Source organism: Protomyctophum parallelum (genome assembly GCF_964188405.1).
Source record: "Protomyctophum parallelum genome assembly, chromosome: 11".
NCBI classification, from domain to species: Eukaryota; Metazoa; Chordata; class Actinopteri; order Myctophiformes; family Myctophidae; genus Protomyctophum; species Protomyctophum parallelum.
The window spans coordinates 36987147-37007309 of NC_139707.1; the positions used below are offsets into that span (position 1 = coordinate 36987147).

Genomic DNA, 20163 nt, shown 5'->3' on the forward strand with positions numbered 1-20163 from the left:
GTGCCTCACACACACACGCACACAAACACACGCACACACGCACGCACACAAACAAACACACGCACACGCACATTCAACACACACACACACACACGTTCAACACACACGTTCAAGCAAAGACAAAAAGGAGGGTGTTAATTAGCACAGCTTGGATGAATGCTGAAAGCCAGTGAGACGACTGCTTTATTATATAGGTGCCGTTTGTCGACGTTTGGTGATTGTTTTGTGCCAATTCTGAGAACCCATGGGCAAAAGAAATAAAGGAAAAACTGCGCCCTCTTTTCCTTTGAGCGAGTTTTTATTTGTTGACGAAATTGTCAACATATTTAGTTTTAGTTCTAGTCACCATAGCTTAGTTTTTATATAGTTTCCATGTCGTTTTCGTCAGTGGAAAAAGGTAGTCGACGAACATTTTTCGTCTTAGTTTTAGTCTACGAAATCAAGTAGCAGTGTTTGTGAACCTCTGCTGTACATGGTGTGATATTTCCCCCCTGGGTTGTTTTTAAAAGCAAGTGTATGTAAAAGTATGTTTTCTCAATCCGATGAAGCTCCTTTGAATTGTATTGAACTGAATAGTTTTCCGTCTCTATAGATGCTGAAGAAGAAGGGAGCCAGCTCCTTCCTGCAGCGCTTGGAGAGGTGTGGTCCAATCACCGTGTCTGTCCAGCTGAGGGTGAGAGCTCCACGCATGCACCACCCAGCCCTTACAGCGCACCGACCGCACATTTTACCACCCATTCTGACCTGAGATCAGATAAAAAAATGTCTTCTACATCCTGACAGTTTTCTGAAAAAGCTATGTTTCTATGTCAGTGGTTCTTCGGTTTTTCAAAAATAGCAGACCTACAAGCTCATAGCGCGCCACTCGGTGGCGCGCTATGAGCTTGTAGCGGAGCCTCCAGAACAGAGGTAGAGGAAGCTGCAGCGGGGCCTCCAGAACAGAGGTAGAGGAAGCTGCAGCGGGGCCTCCAGAACAGAGGTAGAGGAAGCTGCAGCGGGGCCTCCAGAACAGAGGTAGAGGAAGCTGCAGCGGAGCCTCCAGAACAGAGGTAGAGGAAGCTGCAGCGGAGCCTCCAGAACAGAGGTAGAGGAAGCTGCAGCGGGGCCTCCAGAACAGAGGTAGAGGAAGCTGCAGCGGCCAGAACAGAGGTAGAGGAAGCTGCAGCGGGGCCTCCAGAACAGAGGTAGAGGAAGCTGCAGAGGGGCCTCCAGAACAGAGGTAGAGGAAGCTGCAGAGGGGCCTCCAGAACAGAGGTAGAGGAAGCTGCAGCGGGGGCCTCCAGAACAGAGGTAGAGGAAGCTGCAGCGGGGCCTCCAGAACAGAGGTAGAGAAGCTGCAGCGGGGCCTCCAGAACAGAGGTAGCCGTGGTTTAGAATGAGGCCAGTATGTGCTGCAGTAATGTCGGCGCTGTGGGTTTGTGGTCGTGCGACCCCGCAGGGAAGTGGAGAGAGGGAGAGGGAGAGAGTGGGTTGGTTGAAGAATGATGCTGTACCAAGCCAAGCATAAAGCCCTCCACATGAATGAATGGACAATGAACAACAGCCACTGTGTGTGTGTGTGTGTGTGTGTGTGTGTGTGTGTGTGTGTGTGTGTGTGTGTGTGTGTGTGTGTGTGTGTGTGTGTGTGTGTGTGTGTGTGTGTGTGTGTGTGTGTGTGTGTGTGTGTGTGTGTGCTGTGTGTGTGTGTGTGTGTGTGTGTGTGTGTGTGTGTGTGTGTGTGTGTGTGTGTGTGTGTGTGTGTGTGTGGTGATGTCTGGGTATACTGTAAGTGGCTGACGTTAAGGGGAGGTGTCTGGTATTGTATACTTACACAGGCACGCTAAACAGTGCATGACGTCAGTTTGAAGGGTGGGAAGAAACGCTCTCTTAAGTGTTTACACACACACTGTGTGTGTGTGTGTGTGTGTGTGTGTGTGTGTTGCATATGTGTGCGTGCACACTCCAGAGAAGCATCGGTGCATTCAACAAGTTGGAAGGAAATCTCTCCTCATGCTCGCACGCCCTGAAGCCAGAGCAAAAGGACTCTTTGTGCATTACGTCCCCGCGGAGGCAGCGCACACACACACACACACACACCCTCGCGTGTGCGCGCACACACCCTAACAAATCAATCTACGTTGTCTCACTCCCATAGTGTGAGCTCACCCAGAGTCGTCGTGACTCACCTCACGGCATTAGTGACCACCGTGCCAAAGCTTCTCACCTACACCTAGACACCATTCAATTCAGAGTAGCTTCATTGTGCATGACTAAACATACGTTTTTAAGTGTCAAAATATAATCAAATAAAATATACTAAAAACTGTTGAAAATGCTGAAGGTACAATACAGTTGGAGATGGGGTGCAGCATTTTTGTACACAGAGCTATGACACATTGCATTTTTTTTTTTTACAAATAGCAGGAATCTTTTGCATGTTGGGAGCTTAATAAAACATTAATTTGTGGTTGCGCTAAACATAGTAATAGTCGTATAATACGACTATTACTATGTTTAGCGCAATTCTGCCAATACGACTCGTATTGGCAGAACACGACCCTGTACTTCCGGCTCTTTCTGCCGAATAACGCTTCTTCTTCTTCTTCGTATATGGTGCATTCTGTTGGCACTGCCTCGCATTACCGCCTATGGTAACGAACGGGATTGTGTTAAAACAGGTGTTTTCAACTGATTGTGAACGCGGGACCACCACCATGACTAAGAATCAACCTGGGGACCACTGTTGTGTTGGGTGGGCTAAGATTAGTGCTTTTGTAACACGTGCTATGCATCCCATGTGTATACATCCCTCTGTTTCTCAACCAATGGTGACTGGTCTAATAATGTCCTAATAATAATGACTCAACCATACAATCTGCTGCATTCTTACTCTCTTCTTCTGTTGAATTTCTTGACCTCCAACTTGTCGGTAAATGACTACATGGACGGTCATCATAGGTTACCAGGTCATTCAATTCACTGTTTCTCAACTAGTGAAAAAAATTGTCAGGTCAGGGATCACATGCAATACCTCCACGGACCACCAGTGGTCCACGGACCACCTGTTGAAACATAGGTGAAAAATGCATGGAGGTACTTCCTTGGCCCATGTGCAGCATGCAGAAGATATCTGGTGCTGATCTGTCGCACACACACACACACACACACACACACACACACACACACACACACACACACACAGACACAGACACAGACACAGACACACACACACACACACAAACACACACACAATCTAAAAACATGAACCTTGACTGCAGGACCTAGGGTCCAAGAGACTGTTGTAGTGAGGACGTTTGAACATTTTGGAATCGAGGTTCTTCCTTGGTTTAGTAGTGAGAATGTGAGTGCAAAGATGTCCGAGCAATCAGGCGCTGGCTGGCCGCAGCGTTCATGATGTGTGGCATGTTGTGGCAAAACGGGCCATCCAGCAAAACTTTGGAAGCCCAATCGTAGCCAATCGGAATGGAATATGAGAAACAAGTAAGACGCGCAAACGCGTGAAGCGAACGCAGCTTGTGTGTGCGTGTGTGTGTGCGTGTGCGTGCGTGTGCGTGTGCGTGTGTGTGCTACAGCTGCGCCCTGTGTGTGTGTGTGTGTGCTACAGCTGCGCCCTCTGGTGGCGGGCGGGTGGTGTAACAGTGGGACAGACACACAACAGACACACACACAGACAGACATTCAGCCCTTGCTGTCATAGTAAGTGGCTCACTGCGTTCGCAATGAGTACTAATGTCCTGATGGGTTCAGTGGTGGTAAATGGGAAAAAAATGACACCCATGTGAAGTGAGCGGTGCCTGCCTGCCTGCCTGCCTGCCCTCTCTCTCCCCCCTAATCCAGACACACAGTGCTCTTTGCAGGTCACTGTGATCTGTGGCAGCTTCAATGGTTCCACAGGGTCACAGTGAACTGAGAGCTTGACAGTCGGTTGTCTCTAATGCACGGTGTGCACTCTTAAAAGTGGCAGTTTTCCCGGCACGCGCACACACTCGCCCGCTGAACATTGCAGCTTTCTTATTTGAAGAGCATGGACTGTTATGGAGGCTCAGTTTTTACCTAATGATTACTCTTGTTATATTTCACATGTCAGCCTGACACACACACACACACGCACGCAACACACACACACACACACGCACACACACACACACACACCGTTTTCTAGACGTCTGTCTCTTACAGAAGAGCCACACCGTAAAAAACTGACAACGTCCAATCATCCCATTTGTGTGCTTAGAAATACATTTCTCTCCCCTCTCTCTCTCTCCCCCCCCTCTTTCTCCCCCTCTCCCCCCACCCCCCCCCCCTCTCTCTCTCTCCCCCCCCCTCTCTCTCTCTCTCCCCTCCCTCCCCTCACAACAGAACTCCCTGTCGGAGGTGGTCAGTAAGCTGCAGGGCCAGCACGGCCCACTTTGTGGAGTGTGTGCGGCCCAACGCGGCGGGCACGCCGGACGCCTTCGACAGCGGCCACGTGTCGACGCAGCTCCAGTACGTGGGCGTGCTGGAGATGGTGCGCACCATCCGCTACGGCTACCCCCGTCCGCCTGCCCTTCTCTGGCTTCCTCACCAGGTCAGTGCCACGTACTGTATACACACCCCGCTGTCGGCTAATACTATATGACAATTTAAACAATCTCCGTCACCTTTTTTCACTGACAAAAACTAAATGGAATTCAGGAATTTTAATGTTTTTTTTTTTTGGTATTCAGACAGCCAGCAATGAGTATACTCATTGTGGTGAAAAAAAAAAACCTGGTCGAAATGACTAAGCAATCAGGAAGTAGACAGGCAAATCGACCAATGACAAAGCTTCTAGGAACATCTTTGAATTCAGATTGCGGGCCCCTAGATGTGTCACAGAGACTACATTTTTTGGTGTGCGTTTTACCCATTGCTGGCTGTCTGAAAAAAACAATCAGTGCCGGAAATTCCTTCAAAATAGGAGCTCTGGGGTGGCCAGAGCTCTATGGCCGCTTTTACTCTGAAACCCATGGCCCGGAAACAATCCGCTAAATAAGTGTGCTTTACATTGCTAGCTTACATTGTTATCGTTTTAATTTATACGATATATAATCCAAAAAGCGTTCATATTTTGCGGGAGAGACGGATGAGGAGCAGAAATGAAGCGCCAGTATGTCGATCCGTTCAGAACCACGGAGAGTGCCCTGGATTAGGAGAGACGAGTCATTCTTTCTGTCGCGCTAACAGCTAAGTCAACGTAAGCTAATATGACTGCAGAGCGCCCAAATGACAAACTGCTGTGTGTGGTGTCTTGACCGGTTGTTGTTCTCTCGGTCGGTGGTGAAAAGAACCTGACCGCGAGTATCACAGCGCCTGCTACAGGCCGTTGAAAAACCTTGTTTCACCAGAAACGACAATCATTGCGCCGATTGGAGATACAGTCCATTGAAAGCAGCCCATAGAGTGCAAGTGGATGCACGCGCATCTTCAAAATGGCCGCGGCCACTGTCCCACTTTGACTGCTATGCTAACGAACGGCAGCTAACGATACGATCTGGATCAAAACATGGATTCAAGAATATAAACCCTGGAAAACATAGGCTACGGTTCTGGCGGACTCCGTGTTAGTACAAAACATACATTCAGCACTTCAGCCCTATATACATTTCAGCCATTTGACAATAGACGATCTAAAAGGATTGTGCGATGGCGATCAGCTATTCCGATCCAACAGGATTGTGCGATAATGCGATCAGCTATTTTCAAAAGATCTTTTAGACCGCTTACACATTTGTAAAACTTGTGAAACGAGACATTCTGCACAATGAGCACTTTCTACTTTGGTACTTTAAGTAATGCTCTTTTTGCAGGTCACTGTGATCTGTGCAGCGTCCCACCTGACAATGATTCCACAGGTCACAGCGACCTGACAGCTTGACGGTCGGTTGTCTCTAATGTCTCTCTTGTATAGTGGCATACTGGCACGCACGCATGCATGCGCGTACACACACACGCACACTGAACATTGCAGTCAGCTTTTCTTATTTGAAGCCTGGACTGTTATGGATGATTACTATTGTTATATTTCACATGTCGGCCTGACACACACACCCACTAACACACCTATTAACACACACACACGCACGTCGCACGCACGCACCACACTGTGACACACTCACGCACACACACACACACACTCACGCACATACTGTAACACACACGCACACACTGTGACACACACACACACACATGCACACACACGCTGTCTCTCTCTCTCTCTCGCTCGCTTCGCTCGCTCGCTCAGGAAGGCCATGGCGTTCCGCACTGTAATGTTCATCATTAGCTCTTTCTGTCACCTTGCTTGATCTCTGTTACTCTGTTACTCTTTCACTATAGTTCCTTTAAAAGAACTGATAGAGCACCCCCCCCCTCTGTCTCCCCCTCCCCGCCAGACTCTGTTTGTTCGGCCTCGAAGACAAACATGTTTTTCCCTTCTTTTTTTGGCAAGGGGGAGAGAGAGAGAGAGAGTACTCCTATCAAACCCCCTCTCGTCTGGCCTCGTCTGGCCTGCATATTTAAATTAGGCCTTTTAGAGCGCCACCAGGAGGCTGACTTATGTCCGGTAATATATATATTACCGGTAGTCCGGTAATATTATATAGTCATTCATCTTCATAACATCACTATTAAGCATGTGAATATGCTGTGACAGCATGTCACAAACGCTCCTCTATATCCTGGTGGAGACCTGTGGCCCCCGAGGGGCACTTTTTCAACTTCCATCTCTTTCAGTTGATTCCATGGCTGAGGGAATTAGGGGTGCTGGGGGGGGGGGGGGGACGACGACGACGACACAGCCCCCCCCTCGGACAGGAGGGGGAAATAATAATAATTGTAATCAAAACAGATTTCTGTTACTAGGCCTAATACACATGCTGTATCACAGTATCCTGGTAAAGTGCCTGTTCATGCTTGTGGAGAGGGAAAGTAAAAGCCACTTTTCCGTGTGAAAATGCGCGCGCACGCGCATTTTGCAGCGCGCGCGCCCCCCTACTGAACGCTCAGCACCTCCTACTGTAAATATCTTCCTGCGGCCATGGATGATTCTGAGAAACGGCACGTCGGTCGTACAGAGAGGATTTAGCTCAGGCTCCCTCTCTCCCTGCTCCCCAGTCTCTCTCTCTCTCTCTCTCTCTCTCTCTCTCTCCCTCCTCCCCAGTCTCTCTCTCTCTCTCTCTCTCTCTCTCTCCCTCCTCCCCAGTCTCTCGCTCTCGCTCTCTCTCTCTCTCTCTCTCTCTCTCTCTCTCTCTCTCTCTCTCTCTCTCTCTCTCTCTCTCTCACTTTCTCTCCCCTTAATTCTCTCTATCTCTCTTGTTTTTCTCTCCCTTTTTAAACCCCTCATTTCTCTTTCACCTCTCCCTCTCTCCCCTTCTATCTCTCTCTCCCCGCCTCTCTACCCTCTCTGTGTCTGTCTGTCTGTCTGTCTGTCTGTCTGTCTGTCTGTCTGTCTGTCTGTCTGTCTGTCTGTCTGTCTGTCTGTCTGTCTGTCTGTCTGTCTGTCTGTCTGTCTGTCTGTCTGTCTGTCTGTCTGTCTGTCTGTCTGTCTGTCTGTCTGTCTGTCTGTCTGTCTGTCTGTCTGTCTGTCTGTCTGTGTCTCTCTCTCTCTGTCTCTCGGAGGATAAAGGGATTAGCGTGAACATTCCTGCCAGATAATGAGAGAGGACACAACTGGTCACATGCCCCCCCCCCTCCCCACCCCCCCCCAAAAAAGTTTCCACTGGGCTGCTGTAAACATCACCATGTTTTTAGAGGTCCCGCCAGTTCAGGATACACACACGCACACAGTCACTCAAATGCACGCACGCACAAACACGTATATGTACAAAGTCAAATCCGGAGTGTTCGTTTAACTGTGATCCTGTAAACATGGACCCATACGAGTCCATCTTGACACTATACCAGGGTTATGATGACACTCTGGAGTGCGCTGTGTGCTCACATGCCCCTCGTCCACTTTATGAGCATAGCTAGCCTCCAACGGACCACACACACATACGTCGCTGCTAGTGGTCTGTGTAATAGCGGTGAACGGGGACCAATCAGCATAGGGGCATGCAGAGAATGGGACTTAACTGTATAATATATATATATATATATATATATAAATGATGATTTGGGGTGTTATACAGTATACAGAAGGACCCCCTGGGGACCACCACATGGTATAACTCTGTCATTTCTCCACCGTTTCGGACGCGGGGCGGCTCGTCGGAATCGGCCCGGCCCCCGCCCCCCCTGGGCGGCGTGTCCTGTCCCCCCCTGGGCGGCGTGTCCCCCCCTGGGCGGCGTGTCCCCCCCTGGGCGGCGTGTCCCCCCCTCCCAGAGACCCCCACACAGAGTTGCACCACCATTTTTCTTAAGGAAACGGAGCTGGGCCGACGGTGTAAATGATGAAGTGAATCCAATATAGACTGCAGTGTAGACGAGGCCTGTACAGCTTCCTGCTCAGCTCATTGTGTTCCTGATGGATGTACCTTGTAGAGTCAGGACTCTCTTTGTCCACGCTGTAATTGAAAGATTCCTGTTGGGCGGGGGTGGGGGTGGGGGGGGGAGGTTGTGAATGCCATTTGCTAAGCGTGTGTGTGTGTGTGCGCATGTGTGCGTAGAGGTGTTTATAGAGAGACAGAGACGTGTGTGTGTGTGTGTTCGTTCTATAGAGAGAGAGCGTGCCTGCGTTCGTGCGTGTGTGCGTGCGCGATGCTCAGGGAGATGATGAGACATGGGCTGAGGTGATTGTGATGGTAATAACAGCCTCTGGCAGCTTGTCTGAGACCCCAGACCCATTTGCATGACTTTTGTTGTACACACCCCCCCGCCCTCCACCATGGTGGAGAGAACGTTATTCATTGCACTAAACAGCTCAGGTGAGAGAGAGAGAGAGAGAGAGAGAGAGAGAGACATACAGACACAGAGAGAGAGAGTGGGAGTGACTGGGAATGACAGAGGGAGGGTGAGAGCGAAACAGATGTGCTGCATTTGTGTGAATAAATCCATGAATAACCATTATATTCCCTCATTGGCACTCTGGGATGTTTCCATACCATCAGAACTCATACGAGGCAACACCGCATATTAATCTTGGTCCTCCTCATCCCATCTGTTACAAATGTAACTAATTCAATACAGAGTGGAGCGCAGAAACCTGCCGCCATGTCTTGTCCGCGCAATTGTGCCTGTGTGTATGTATGTATATACGTGGGCGGCTGTGCCTCAGGAGGTAGAGCAGATCGTCCAATGATCCCTGTGGGTCGGCGGTTCGAATCCGGCTCCTCCTCCTCTCCACATTGTCGAAGTGTCCTTGGGCAAGACGTCACCGAACCCTATACATTGCCTCCAATGAGTCGGTCGGTGTGAGCTCGCCACCATTGGTGTGTGAATGTGGGAAGTGCGTCGACTGTTCGCCACTTCACCACCTCCCAATGTATGAATGAATGAACCATTGTGAAGCGCTTTGCGCACTTGGAAATGCGCTATAATAAAATGCTAATTCATTGTATATGACGTGTGCATGCAATGCATGTATGTACTGTATGTATATATCCATGCATACGGTACGGCTTTGCGTGTGTGTGTGTGCGTACGCGGAGGCGTTGCGCTCAGCACCGCAGGCGCACGGGGGGGGCCCTTTGTGTGCGTCTTTGTCCGACACACGTGTGTGTCTGTGCTGTTGTTTATACGTCAAGGCCATGTTTACTTATAACACAGAGAAAGGAGGTCCAGCCAGTCACAAAGGCCTCCATTCAGAAGGCCCCGGCGCCGAGTGCCATTCATATCTCTGCCTCTGCGCCTGGTCTTCAACACGATCAGGCCAATGAATGAAGCCAGCCTTGGCCAACGCAGGGAGCTGGCTGCGGAGTGGGGGTGTGTGTGTGTGGGCTACAATGCTGTCTTCACAGAGGCCCTCTGTCTGTCGCCCTCGCTCTCTCTTTCTTTCCCTCACTCATTCTTTCCTCTGCACGCCTCCCCATCGCCATTTTCTTGTCTTCTGTCATCTCGCCCCCACCTTCCTTTTCCCTTCATGCCCTTAACCTTCCATTCTTGGCCGTGCTATATAAGCCCCCAGTCTCTCTCTCTCTCTCTCTCTCTCTCTCTCTCTCTCTCTCTCTCTCTCTCTCTCTCTCTCTCTCTCTCTCTCTCTCTCTCTCTCTCTCTCTCTCTCTCTCTCTCCGCTTCTCTCTTGTCTATCGCCAGTGTTGTTGTTTTTGGCAGCAAATTTCTTGTTTTTAGTTTTTAGTCATAGTCTCTTGAATAGTTTTGGTCACATTTTAGTCACACACACACCCGGAATGTTTTAGTCGGCTAAATATCATCAAGATCTACAGGTCGACTAAAATGTATCTTGGCGGGCCTTGATGCCGTCGTAATGGAGTCGCAGCGCGACGCGTTGTGAGCTTGTAGATCGGCTATTTTCAGCATGCAACCAAGTGTAATAGGACTTGTGTCTTTTACTCATACTGGATCTCCTGTCCACCAGTCCCTTTTATTAGACATATCTAGACACTAGACATTTTAGTCTAGTTTTTATTTGTTCACAAAATTGACAGTATATATGTCATTTAGTCATAGTTTTAGTCATCATGGCGTAGTTTTTATGTCGTTTTTGTCAGTGAAAAAAAAGGTAGTCGACGAATATTCTCCGTCATAGTGTTATATAGTCGACGAAATCAACACTTGGTCTCTCGCCCGCCATATTGGTTTCAGTCTCCCCCGTATTCCGTCACTCTCTCTCTCTCTCTCTCTCCCTCTCTCCCTCTCTCCCTCTCTCTCTCTCTCTCTCTCACGTTGATCTTGATCACCTCTTCCTCGGCTTCATTTTCCCTCCTTTTCTTTTCCTCCTCTCTCTATTCCTCACTCTTTCAAAAAGGGCCCTGGCCCTTGACTAATCAAAATGACAGGCCTATAAATCAACCCTTGATCTCCAGGTTGCTGCATCGCCGCAAACACAAGCCCGACCGCGACACGCACGCACGCCTGCACTCGCATTAGGCAGGCGCATACGTACGCACGCACGCATCCACACACATATATATATATATATATATACGTGCACGTGCGCTGCCGCACCCATGCAGGCCACACTATATACACTACTAAGTCACAGTGAGCGCCTGAAGTCAATTACATTAGTGTAGGCCTGGTCATCGGAATGATTTATGAGGAAATCTATTTTATAGTTGCTTTTTATTTGTCTTTTATGATACAGTATGTGTTTTGTGGCGCAGGTTTATTTTCTGCAAATGTGTAAGGTCAAATAATACCATTTGAACCTTTGCTCCCTTGTTAAAAGAACCCACCCCCACCCCACACACCACCCCCCAACACACACACACACACGGTCGCCATACTGTCGCCATCGTTTTCCTTTATCGTTCCCACACTCGCAGGTAGGAAGGGGATAAGGAAGTGGCAGCGATGCCCCGGGTCAGCTGCAACATCAAACATACTCCGGCGACTCATGCATCATAGTTTGTTACACAACAACGTTCTCTATTTCTCACCACACTGATGCCACGTTCTCATTTCCCTGCTCGTGGATACAAGTGACCACGTTTGGATGGCTTGTTAAGTCATTTAGGCCTGACGTCGACATTTAAAAAATTGTCTTGACGGTTTTCTGAAAAACCCTATAATGTTTCTATATCAGTGGTTCTCAAACTATTTCATCTCAAGGACCCCAGAAATGATATGTAATTGGCCGCCGACACCCATCTGAAAATATGTTGTTCCAGGAACCCTCCAGAAGCAAAGATTTGACTTAAAACGTTTCTTTCACGATTTTTCTAAAATAGCAGACCTACAAGCTCGTAGCTTGTAGATCTGCTGTTTTTCAATAGCAAAATTATAACACAATGCTTTAAACACCAAAAGGGGTTCCCGAGCAGAATGGATTAAGTCAGAGAATATGCAGCATTCTTTTTTTATGTTGTTGAAACTATACCGTACAACAGCCACGTCCGTGTCGGATGAAAGAAAGCCCCCCGAATAAAAGAAAGGCGAGCGGCCGTGCTGCTGTCCACATGTCTACATGTCACCAACAGTGTGATGGATTAGAGGGAGCCATCAGAGCTCACCGGTGAAGAACGGGGGCCATTTAAAGCCCCCCAAGCATATTGCCTTCATTGCCTTGTGTGTGTAACACTCACCGTTAGTGGTCATCGGTGGCCTTTTGGGGTCTCGCTGGATGTACGTTGTCACCCTATCGTGGTCCATTTAAACTCTTATCAGAGGGGTGTGGTGGGGGGCTTGTTTCACCTCTTTCACTCCACACGGAGGAGGCCCCTTGGGCCTTGTAAAAAAGCAGGGGGGGGGGGTTGTCTTTTGATAGGTTTTCATATCCTCATAGGGAGAGGTCACGGGTTTACAGAGTTGCTTTGGCGTTTTATGGAGCCCGAGGGGAACGACCGTGCACTGTCTGCAGCAGGATGGGGCCATTTTCATACCGAGAGAGAGAGAGAGAGAGAGAGAGAGGGTTCAGCCAGGGTCCACTACTGTAAATCATACACGTCGTCCTGCACTCGCACAGGCACCAAATGCGTGCCCGAGCATCTCACACGCACACACACACACACACACACACACACACACACACACAAACACACACACACACATCATCACACCGTGCGCACGCACGCTAGAGTTCTCAAACTCTAGCCCGAACCCCAACAGGCCCAACCCGACATTTTAGGGCCCGGCTGGGCCTAAAATGTATGCTAATCATTAGGGCCGGGCCGGGCCTCGGGCTCCATGAAAAGAAAAAAATATATTGAATAATATTTCTGTTCTGTCCGTTTGTGTATTTATCTATTATGACGATGGTGCTGACTGGCATTTCACCTTTACTCTGTGTCGAGTTCTCAAATTCTGCACAGGCCCGACCCGACGTTTTAGGGCCGGGTCGGGCCTAAAATCTATGCTAATAATTAATTTTCGGGCCCGATGAGAACTCTAACGCACGCATCAACACGTCTGGACCGGCGGCCACCGCCGAATGGACCGACATGTACGTGTGTGAGTGTACATCGTGTCTCCAGTGTACATTGATGAGGTCAGATCAACATATGGCATGAATTATGTATTGGCCATATATGGTGCGAGGTGTGACGGACTGACTGACAGGTTTTCATAGTAAACTGCGACCTAGGGTTGCAACCAATCTGGTAGTTGACAGACTACCAATCCATCTTTGCCAACCAATACTGGTACCATTATAGGATTTACAGATGATTATTTTTCTCATTCATTATTTATTTTGCATTAAAATAATGAAAATAGTCGAGCTACAAGCTCACAAACAACGTGCCGCATCAGGCGTGTGATCTTGTAGATCTGCTTTTTTCGCTATATTTTTGTGTGACACTCTTGTGTGACAAAGTCTAGGGCATTTATTTAGTTGATATAATATAGTTGATATAATATAGAGATACGAGCTTTCTACCCGACAGCAACCATATGTGAAGTCTGCGTCAGACTCTCTCTCTCTCTCTCTCTCTCTCTCCCTCTCTCTCCCCCTCCGCAGTCAAAACAAACCACTCTTCCTTGTCCAGCTGACCTGCGCGCTCATGGCAACGGTCGCCCGGGGCAACAGCCAATAGGAGCAGATGCTGCTTGGCTGTTCCGCCTTTGACCCCCGTTGCCCTTTTGACCCCATTGTTTAGGAATGAGAGAGGAAAGGCGAGGCCTTTGCAGAAGAAGCACCTCGGAGAGAAACACATTTCAGTGTTTCCATATATTATACTTTATATTTACTGTGTGTGTGTGTGTGTGTGTGTGTGTGTGTGTGTGTGTGTGTGTGTGTGTGTGTGTGTGTGTGTGTGCGTGTGCGTGTGCGTGCGTGCGCGGTACAGGTACAGAGATTTGGTGGACACCACTTTGGCAGACAAGAAGAAGCTGCCGGCAGAGGAGAAGTGTCGCTCGGTTTTGCAGCAGTCCAAACTGCAAGGATGGCAGGTGTGTGTGTGTGTGTGTGTGCACGCACGCCTGTGCTCTTCTACCTAATCTCTGTCTGTTGCATCTCTAGCCGTCTCCGTCGATAACAAAAGAGATGCCAAAACGAGCTAAACCCCTGACCCCGCCCCCATATAGCGTTTCTGGAAGATCCCATGGAATCTTGGTCAAGTCTTTCCAGCTGTCCCCAACCTCCTCGTCATTCCTCTCTCTCACACACACACACACACACACACACACACACACACACACACACACACACACACACACACACACAGACAGCCTGGGCTCCCCCCCTCCTCCTCATTCTTCTCCATCCCTGTTTTTCCAGACTGCTGTTGTGTCTGAGAGTGTGTGACCCCAGAGATCACATCAGCAGCTCCCTCCACACACACACACGTGCGCGCACACGGACACACACGCCCCCGTCACAATACCCCTCAGACAGTTTCACACACTGTGTCGCACGCACACACACTCTTGGAGCGGTGCAGAGGAATGGCTATTGTCTGTGGGAGCATGTTGTCAGCCCAAATGCCCCACTGTGCACCTGTCCTGTGCGACCTTCGCCTCCCCCCTTCAATCAAGGAAGTGAAAGGACCGACAGCATGCAAAACCACACTGCGCACAGTCGCACACGCACGCACGGATACACACACTCACTCACTCCCTGCACCCGCCCATGTGCAGGGAGTGTGTGTGATACATCATCTCCTGTGTCTCTGCACTGGTTAGTCACACTCCTCTGAGAGTTCTGGGAAGAAACATCCTCCTCTGGCCACAGGACTGATGGATGAGTATGATGATGAACTGTGTGATCAAGATGGGATGACATGTATATGGCATACAGTAGATGGATGGATAGATATTCAGACAAACAGATTAATTAATGAGGTGTGTGTGTGTGTGTGTGTGTGTGTGTGTGTGTGTGTGTGTGTGTGTGTGTGTGTGTGTGTGTGTGTGTGTGTGTGTGTGTGTGTGTGTGTGTGTGTGTGTGTGTGTGTGTGTGTGTGCGCGCGCGCAGATGGGCAGCAGCAAAGTGTTTCTGAGGTACTGGCAAGCTGATCAGCTTAACGACCGCTGCTACCAGCTTCACCGGAAGATCATCACCTGTCAGAAAGGTAACGTCCACCACAGACACGCAAGCAAAGGTCGCCGGGACTCGAACCCGCGACACGCTGTCAGGCTAGGATTACCAGCCTATAGGTGCCCATGACCACTATATAGGCCGGCCCGGGCCACATTTTCTGTTTCTGTCTGTCTCATACACACACACACACACACACACACACACAAAGCTGAGCACCCACTGCCTCAACCAAGGGCAGTTTACAGCAGTGTTGTTTTCGTCTAAGCCGAAATCTTTTCGCCAACTACCTTTTTTCACTGACGAAAACTAAATGGAAACTAAATGAAAACTAAGCTACGATGACTAAAGCTAAGACTAAATATATTGACAATTTCGTCAACAAATACAAAACTAAACATGTTACAAAGGGACTAGTGGACAGGAGATCCAGTATAAGTCATTTTACAATTGGTTGCATGCTGAAAATAGCAGATCTACAAGCTCACAGCTTGTAGATCGGCTATTTTCAGCAAGTGTAAAACACTCATTACGGCGGCATCAAGGCCCGCCAAAACACATTTCACTCGTCTAAATCAACTGTAGACGTAGTCCACTAAAACCAGACTAACGCTAAAACATTCCAGGTGACTAAAACGTAACTAAAAACCAAACGAAAACTATTCAAGAGACTATAATGACTAAAAACCAAAAATCAAAACGTTCTGCACAAAAACAACACTAACACAAACACCTCTTGTGTCCTCTCCTCTCTCCCCAAGTGGTGCGCGGCTGGCTGGCTCGGCGACGCGTCCGCCACAGGCTGTCGCTAATACAGCGGCAGAGCGCCGAGTGCGGCGTGCAGCGCTTCCTGCAGGGGGCGGAGGACATGGGGCTGCGCGCCTACGACCAGCTGGTCCTGCAGAACGCCTCGGACATCGCCCGCGAGAGCGACCGCCTGCGCTGCCATGGAAACGGCCTCAGCGGCGGCCTCGGCGGCTGCGGTGAAAGGAGCCCCCCGCTCGGCGAGAGGCCCGAGCCAGTGGGCAAAGAGGAGGACCAGCCTGCCAAGAGGTAAAAACGGACCCCGATGACGTCCACCTGTCAGTCTCACAGCCGAGTCTCGTGTATATATAGTCCACTTGCCAGAATGTGAACCCAGGCATGTTGAGTACACCAAGGTTTGATGCTAGAAATGTTGAGTATGGGTCCCCAGCATGTAAAAAAATGGGGGAGAGGGGAGTTGCACCACTCAGTTCACACAGGTGTGATTTTTTTAATTGAAATCCTGAAAAAAATGTGGCATTTATTTTTATTTGAATCCTGAAAAATAACCTTTTTATTTAATTTCAAATGAATTTATAGTTATGTTAACTTTATGAACTAAATCCAAACACATAAAAAGCGGGTTATGTTTGCAATAATTAACCTGAGGGCCACATTGAGTGAAGGTGAGGGCTGCATGTGGCCCCCGGGGTCACCAGTTGCTCATGTATGCTCCAGACTGTACGACGACGGAAGCATTTGGAAATTTGCGAGAGGCAACAGACAGTCTGGCAACGCCAGACTAGTACAACCCACTCATACAGGGCTCATGAGGACACCATGCATGGGCTCCGACCTTGGGCTGTATTTTCCAAAGACAGTTTTGCCACCTCTAAACGACCGTCTGGTTTCTTCCTGGTACATCTCCTCATTGGCTGTGGCTGTCAGCACTCGGCGCTCGTCGGAAGTAATATTTATCATATTAATGTGCGTGAAGGAGCTCCATCATGTATTATTTACATCCTCGGCATTGCTACCGCACATGCAGCTGATTATGGCACACTAATTAATAATGCCAGTGGTCCTTTTTATCCATGAGAGAAATAGGCGTTTTTTTTTTTTAAGATTAGCCGGGGAAGCATGAATAATCTTAAACGCAATGACCTTTTGGAGAGTGCAGCATTACTCGGTGTGGAAAACAACAAACAATCAGCGTTTAGCGTGAGGATTTACGGTTGCACGAGAGGCCCATTTTGCGTGTGTGTGTGTGTGTGTGACAGTGTGGCATGTGATTTGTGATTAATGATGTCATTGTGTCTATGCGGGCCGAAGGCTTTTAATTGCGACTATCATGATTGATACTGGGATAATGAGCCGAGCTATCAGCTTGCATTAGTACAGTTCCACGCCGATGGAAACGCAATCTTATCCCGCACCGCATCTCATTCCAAATAGGAGATATATTGCTTTCAGAAAATCCGACTATAGCGTTATTGCCTTAGGGGTTATTATTATGGTTACAAAATTATTAAAAAGTATTCATTAGGAGGGTTCTCTTCAGGGGATTAACAAAGCACTTCTCTTCATCTATCATAGCACTAATATATTATCGCATCATAAATTATACCCATTGCGGACGGGAACTCCATTTTGTGTTTTAAGCATTATTTTTTAGCTTTTTTAAATCTTGAAAGTCTGGCGCAAATCTTTGAATATATATTCTTTCAGAGCGAACGATTTTAACTCTGGGGGGGGAGGTCCCCTGGAACGACATATTTTCAGATGGGGGGTCGGCGTCCAATTTCATATCATTTTTGGTGTCCTTGACATCAATGAAAGCAATAAGGTACACCCGCACACTGTGTATTTGCTCTGTAAATGAGTATTGTCTTATTTAATGAAGCAACGTTTCGGTCCCTCCGGACCTTCCTCAGGCACGTGTGAAATAGTTTTAAAACGACCGATATGGAAACATAGGTTTTTTTTTTCAGTAAAAACTGTCATGATTCAGAAGACATTTTGTAGAATATGTTCTCAGCCCTAAATTGGTTAAGAATGTTACAAACAAGCATAGCATACTGTACGTGTGTATTGTTTTCCTAACAATGGTGATAGTGTTTGTACTGTAACCTTTGTCTTTAGTCTTCACCCATCCTCATCAGTGTGCCTACATTTGAAAAAAATGTCTATAGCGGTTTTTTTCTTTCATTTTCATTTGATATAACAATATTATGTGTGGATGATTGCCATGGTAACCATGGCTAATCAACTGCATGCGGCATGCAGGGATATTCATCATTTTCCATTTGTTTCCTCATTATTTCACATCAAGTATTTGTGTGTGTGTTTTTATAAAGCTTTTTTGCATTTTTCCAGCAACTACTATAGTCTCTTCTAACCGCGATGTGTTAGATAATCAGCTCCATGTAAAACAATACATAAGCACAGTCTTCCATCCAACTAACAACAATTATTCTTTGTCCTGCTATATTTAAATTCACTATTACTGGGATGTAAGTGCATGCCACCTTGCACCCGCTGGGAGGACACACACAGACACATACACACACACACACACACACACACACACACACACACACACACACACGCACACACACACTGCACATTAAAGATAAATGTGAATTTATCCATTTGTAACTCCACATAAATTCGGAGTTGAATGAAGTGTGTGTGTGTGTGTGTGTGTGTGTGTGTGTGTGTGTGTGTGTGTGTGTGTGTGTGTGTGTGTGTGTGTGTGTGTGTGTGTGTGTGTGTGTGTGTGTGTGTGTGTGTGTGTGTGTGTGTGTGTGTGTGTGTGTGTGTGTGTGTGTGTGTGTGTGTGTTGGGCGCGGCGTGCGTGCGTGTGAGAGAGACATCTGCAGGAGCACAGGGGTCTTTGAGTGGGGGGAGGGGCATGGGGGAGGAGTGGGAGGGGTTGTCAGAGGTTGCGAGGATAAGTAGCCCCATATGCACACACACCCATGCATACATTATACACGCATATACCATCATTTACAATCATGCACAGCACAACCTTTTTCTCCAAGTATTTAGATGCCTTCCCCGCATCAGCTACACACACACACACACGCACGCACGCGCACACACACACACACACAAGGCCACCCCTGCCCCACACCAGTGGGACCAACAGATGGCTTGGGCAGATTACGGGAGGAAATATCAAACTGGCGAGATCGCGTTATCAAATTACGGTGGAGGAGATTAGACTTTTAGACAATTAACGGGCGAGCATAATCTATTGCTTTTTCAGTCTTTAATCCTCCGATTGGCCCCTTTAGCACATATTTGTTGCATGACAGATGATGCAGAAATGTATTCGAGTCATGCATACTAATGGCCCGAACGACATAATTAGGTTAATCGCCATCAGACGATTGTTTAATGGAAAGCAATTATAGCAATGGCCCAAGCTTGGTGGTGGTGGGTGCATGTGAGGGTAGACGGTTGAAACCATTTCTGTCTCCGTTTGAAAATGTATATATGATAAAAACGGAATACCAAGGTGGAATTGGTACATGGCACATGGGTGAAATGCGCTCATTCATAATTTATAGTCTATAATATAGTGTTTATTTAAACCATTTAGACCTGAGGACTATTCTACAAATGCCTTCTAAATGCCTTCTTCTTTCTATGTCAGTCGTTCTCAAACAGTTTCATGTCATGGACCCCCAGAATTATATGTAATTGGCCTCCGAAAATATGTTGTTCCAGGGATCCTCCATAGCAAAGATTTGAGTTAAAAACGTTTGCTCTGAAATAACATATATTCAAAGATTTGCACCACATTTTCACGATTCTTTCAAAAATAGCAGACCTACAAACTCATAGTGCGGCACTCGGTGGCGCGCTATGAGCTTGTAGATCAAGCTATCAAGCTCAAGTAGATCAAGCTATCAAGCGTGTCAAAATGGACCCTTATAGAGCACCGAAGTCTGACGTCACTTTCAGTAGAGGGCGTCAGTCCCCAGGTTCATGTATTTGTTTAGTTGCATTGAAATCACCATAGGAGGAGTTTTAGATTGATTCATATAAGAACTGTGTTTGAAAAATAAACATGTCATCCCGGCCGCTTCACTCACATGGATATGAAGAATCAACTGACTGAGAGAAAACGCTAATGTTACTGCTGCTGAATTAGTTAGATTTTCGCTAGAAGCAGACTGTATCATATATGAGTGACTGACTGTTGCAAACGATACAGAGACACCTCCCTGACAATAACGCCGAGACAGCTTGTTTATTTTTGGACCACAACGCTTATAGTAGACGATATTAAGATCACCCCATGTTATTCTCCATAGAGAAACTACTTCCGTGAACCAGGGGAATCGTCGGGATGAGCG

The 20163-nt window shown here is 47.9% G+C and overlaps 1 protein-coding gene across 1 annotated transcript in view; it reads left to right on the plus strand.

The window, feature by feature from the left end:
• myo16 (myosin XVI) overlaps positions 1 to 20163 on the plus strand; it is a gene marked incomplete at both ends in the record, with an annotated part of 120000 nt that overhangs the window by 78380 nt on the left and 21457 nt on the right. Inside the window, 8 exon segments of the mRNA XM_083776781.1 lie at positions 510 to 514; positions 593 to 673; positions 4360 to 4392; positions 4394 to 4531; positions 4533 to 4567; positions 13863 to 13965; positions 14987 to 15083; positions 15811 to 16102. Of these exon segments, the coding sequence (XP_083632907.1) occupies positions 510 to 514; positions 593 to 673; positions 4360 to 4392; positions 4394 to 4531; positions 4533 to 4567; positions 13863 to 13965; positions 14987 to 15083; positions 15811 to 16102 (784 nt within the window).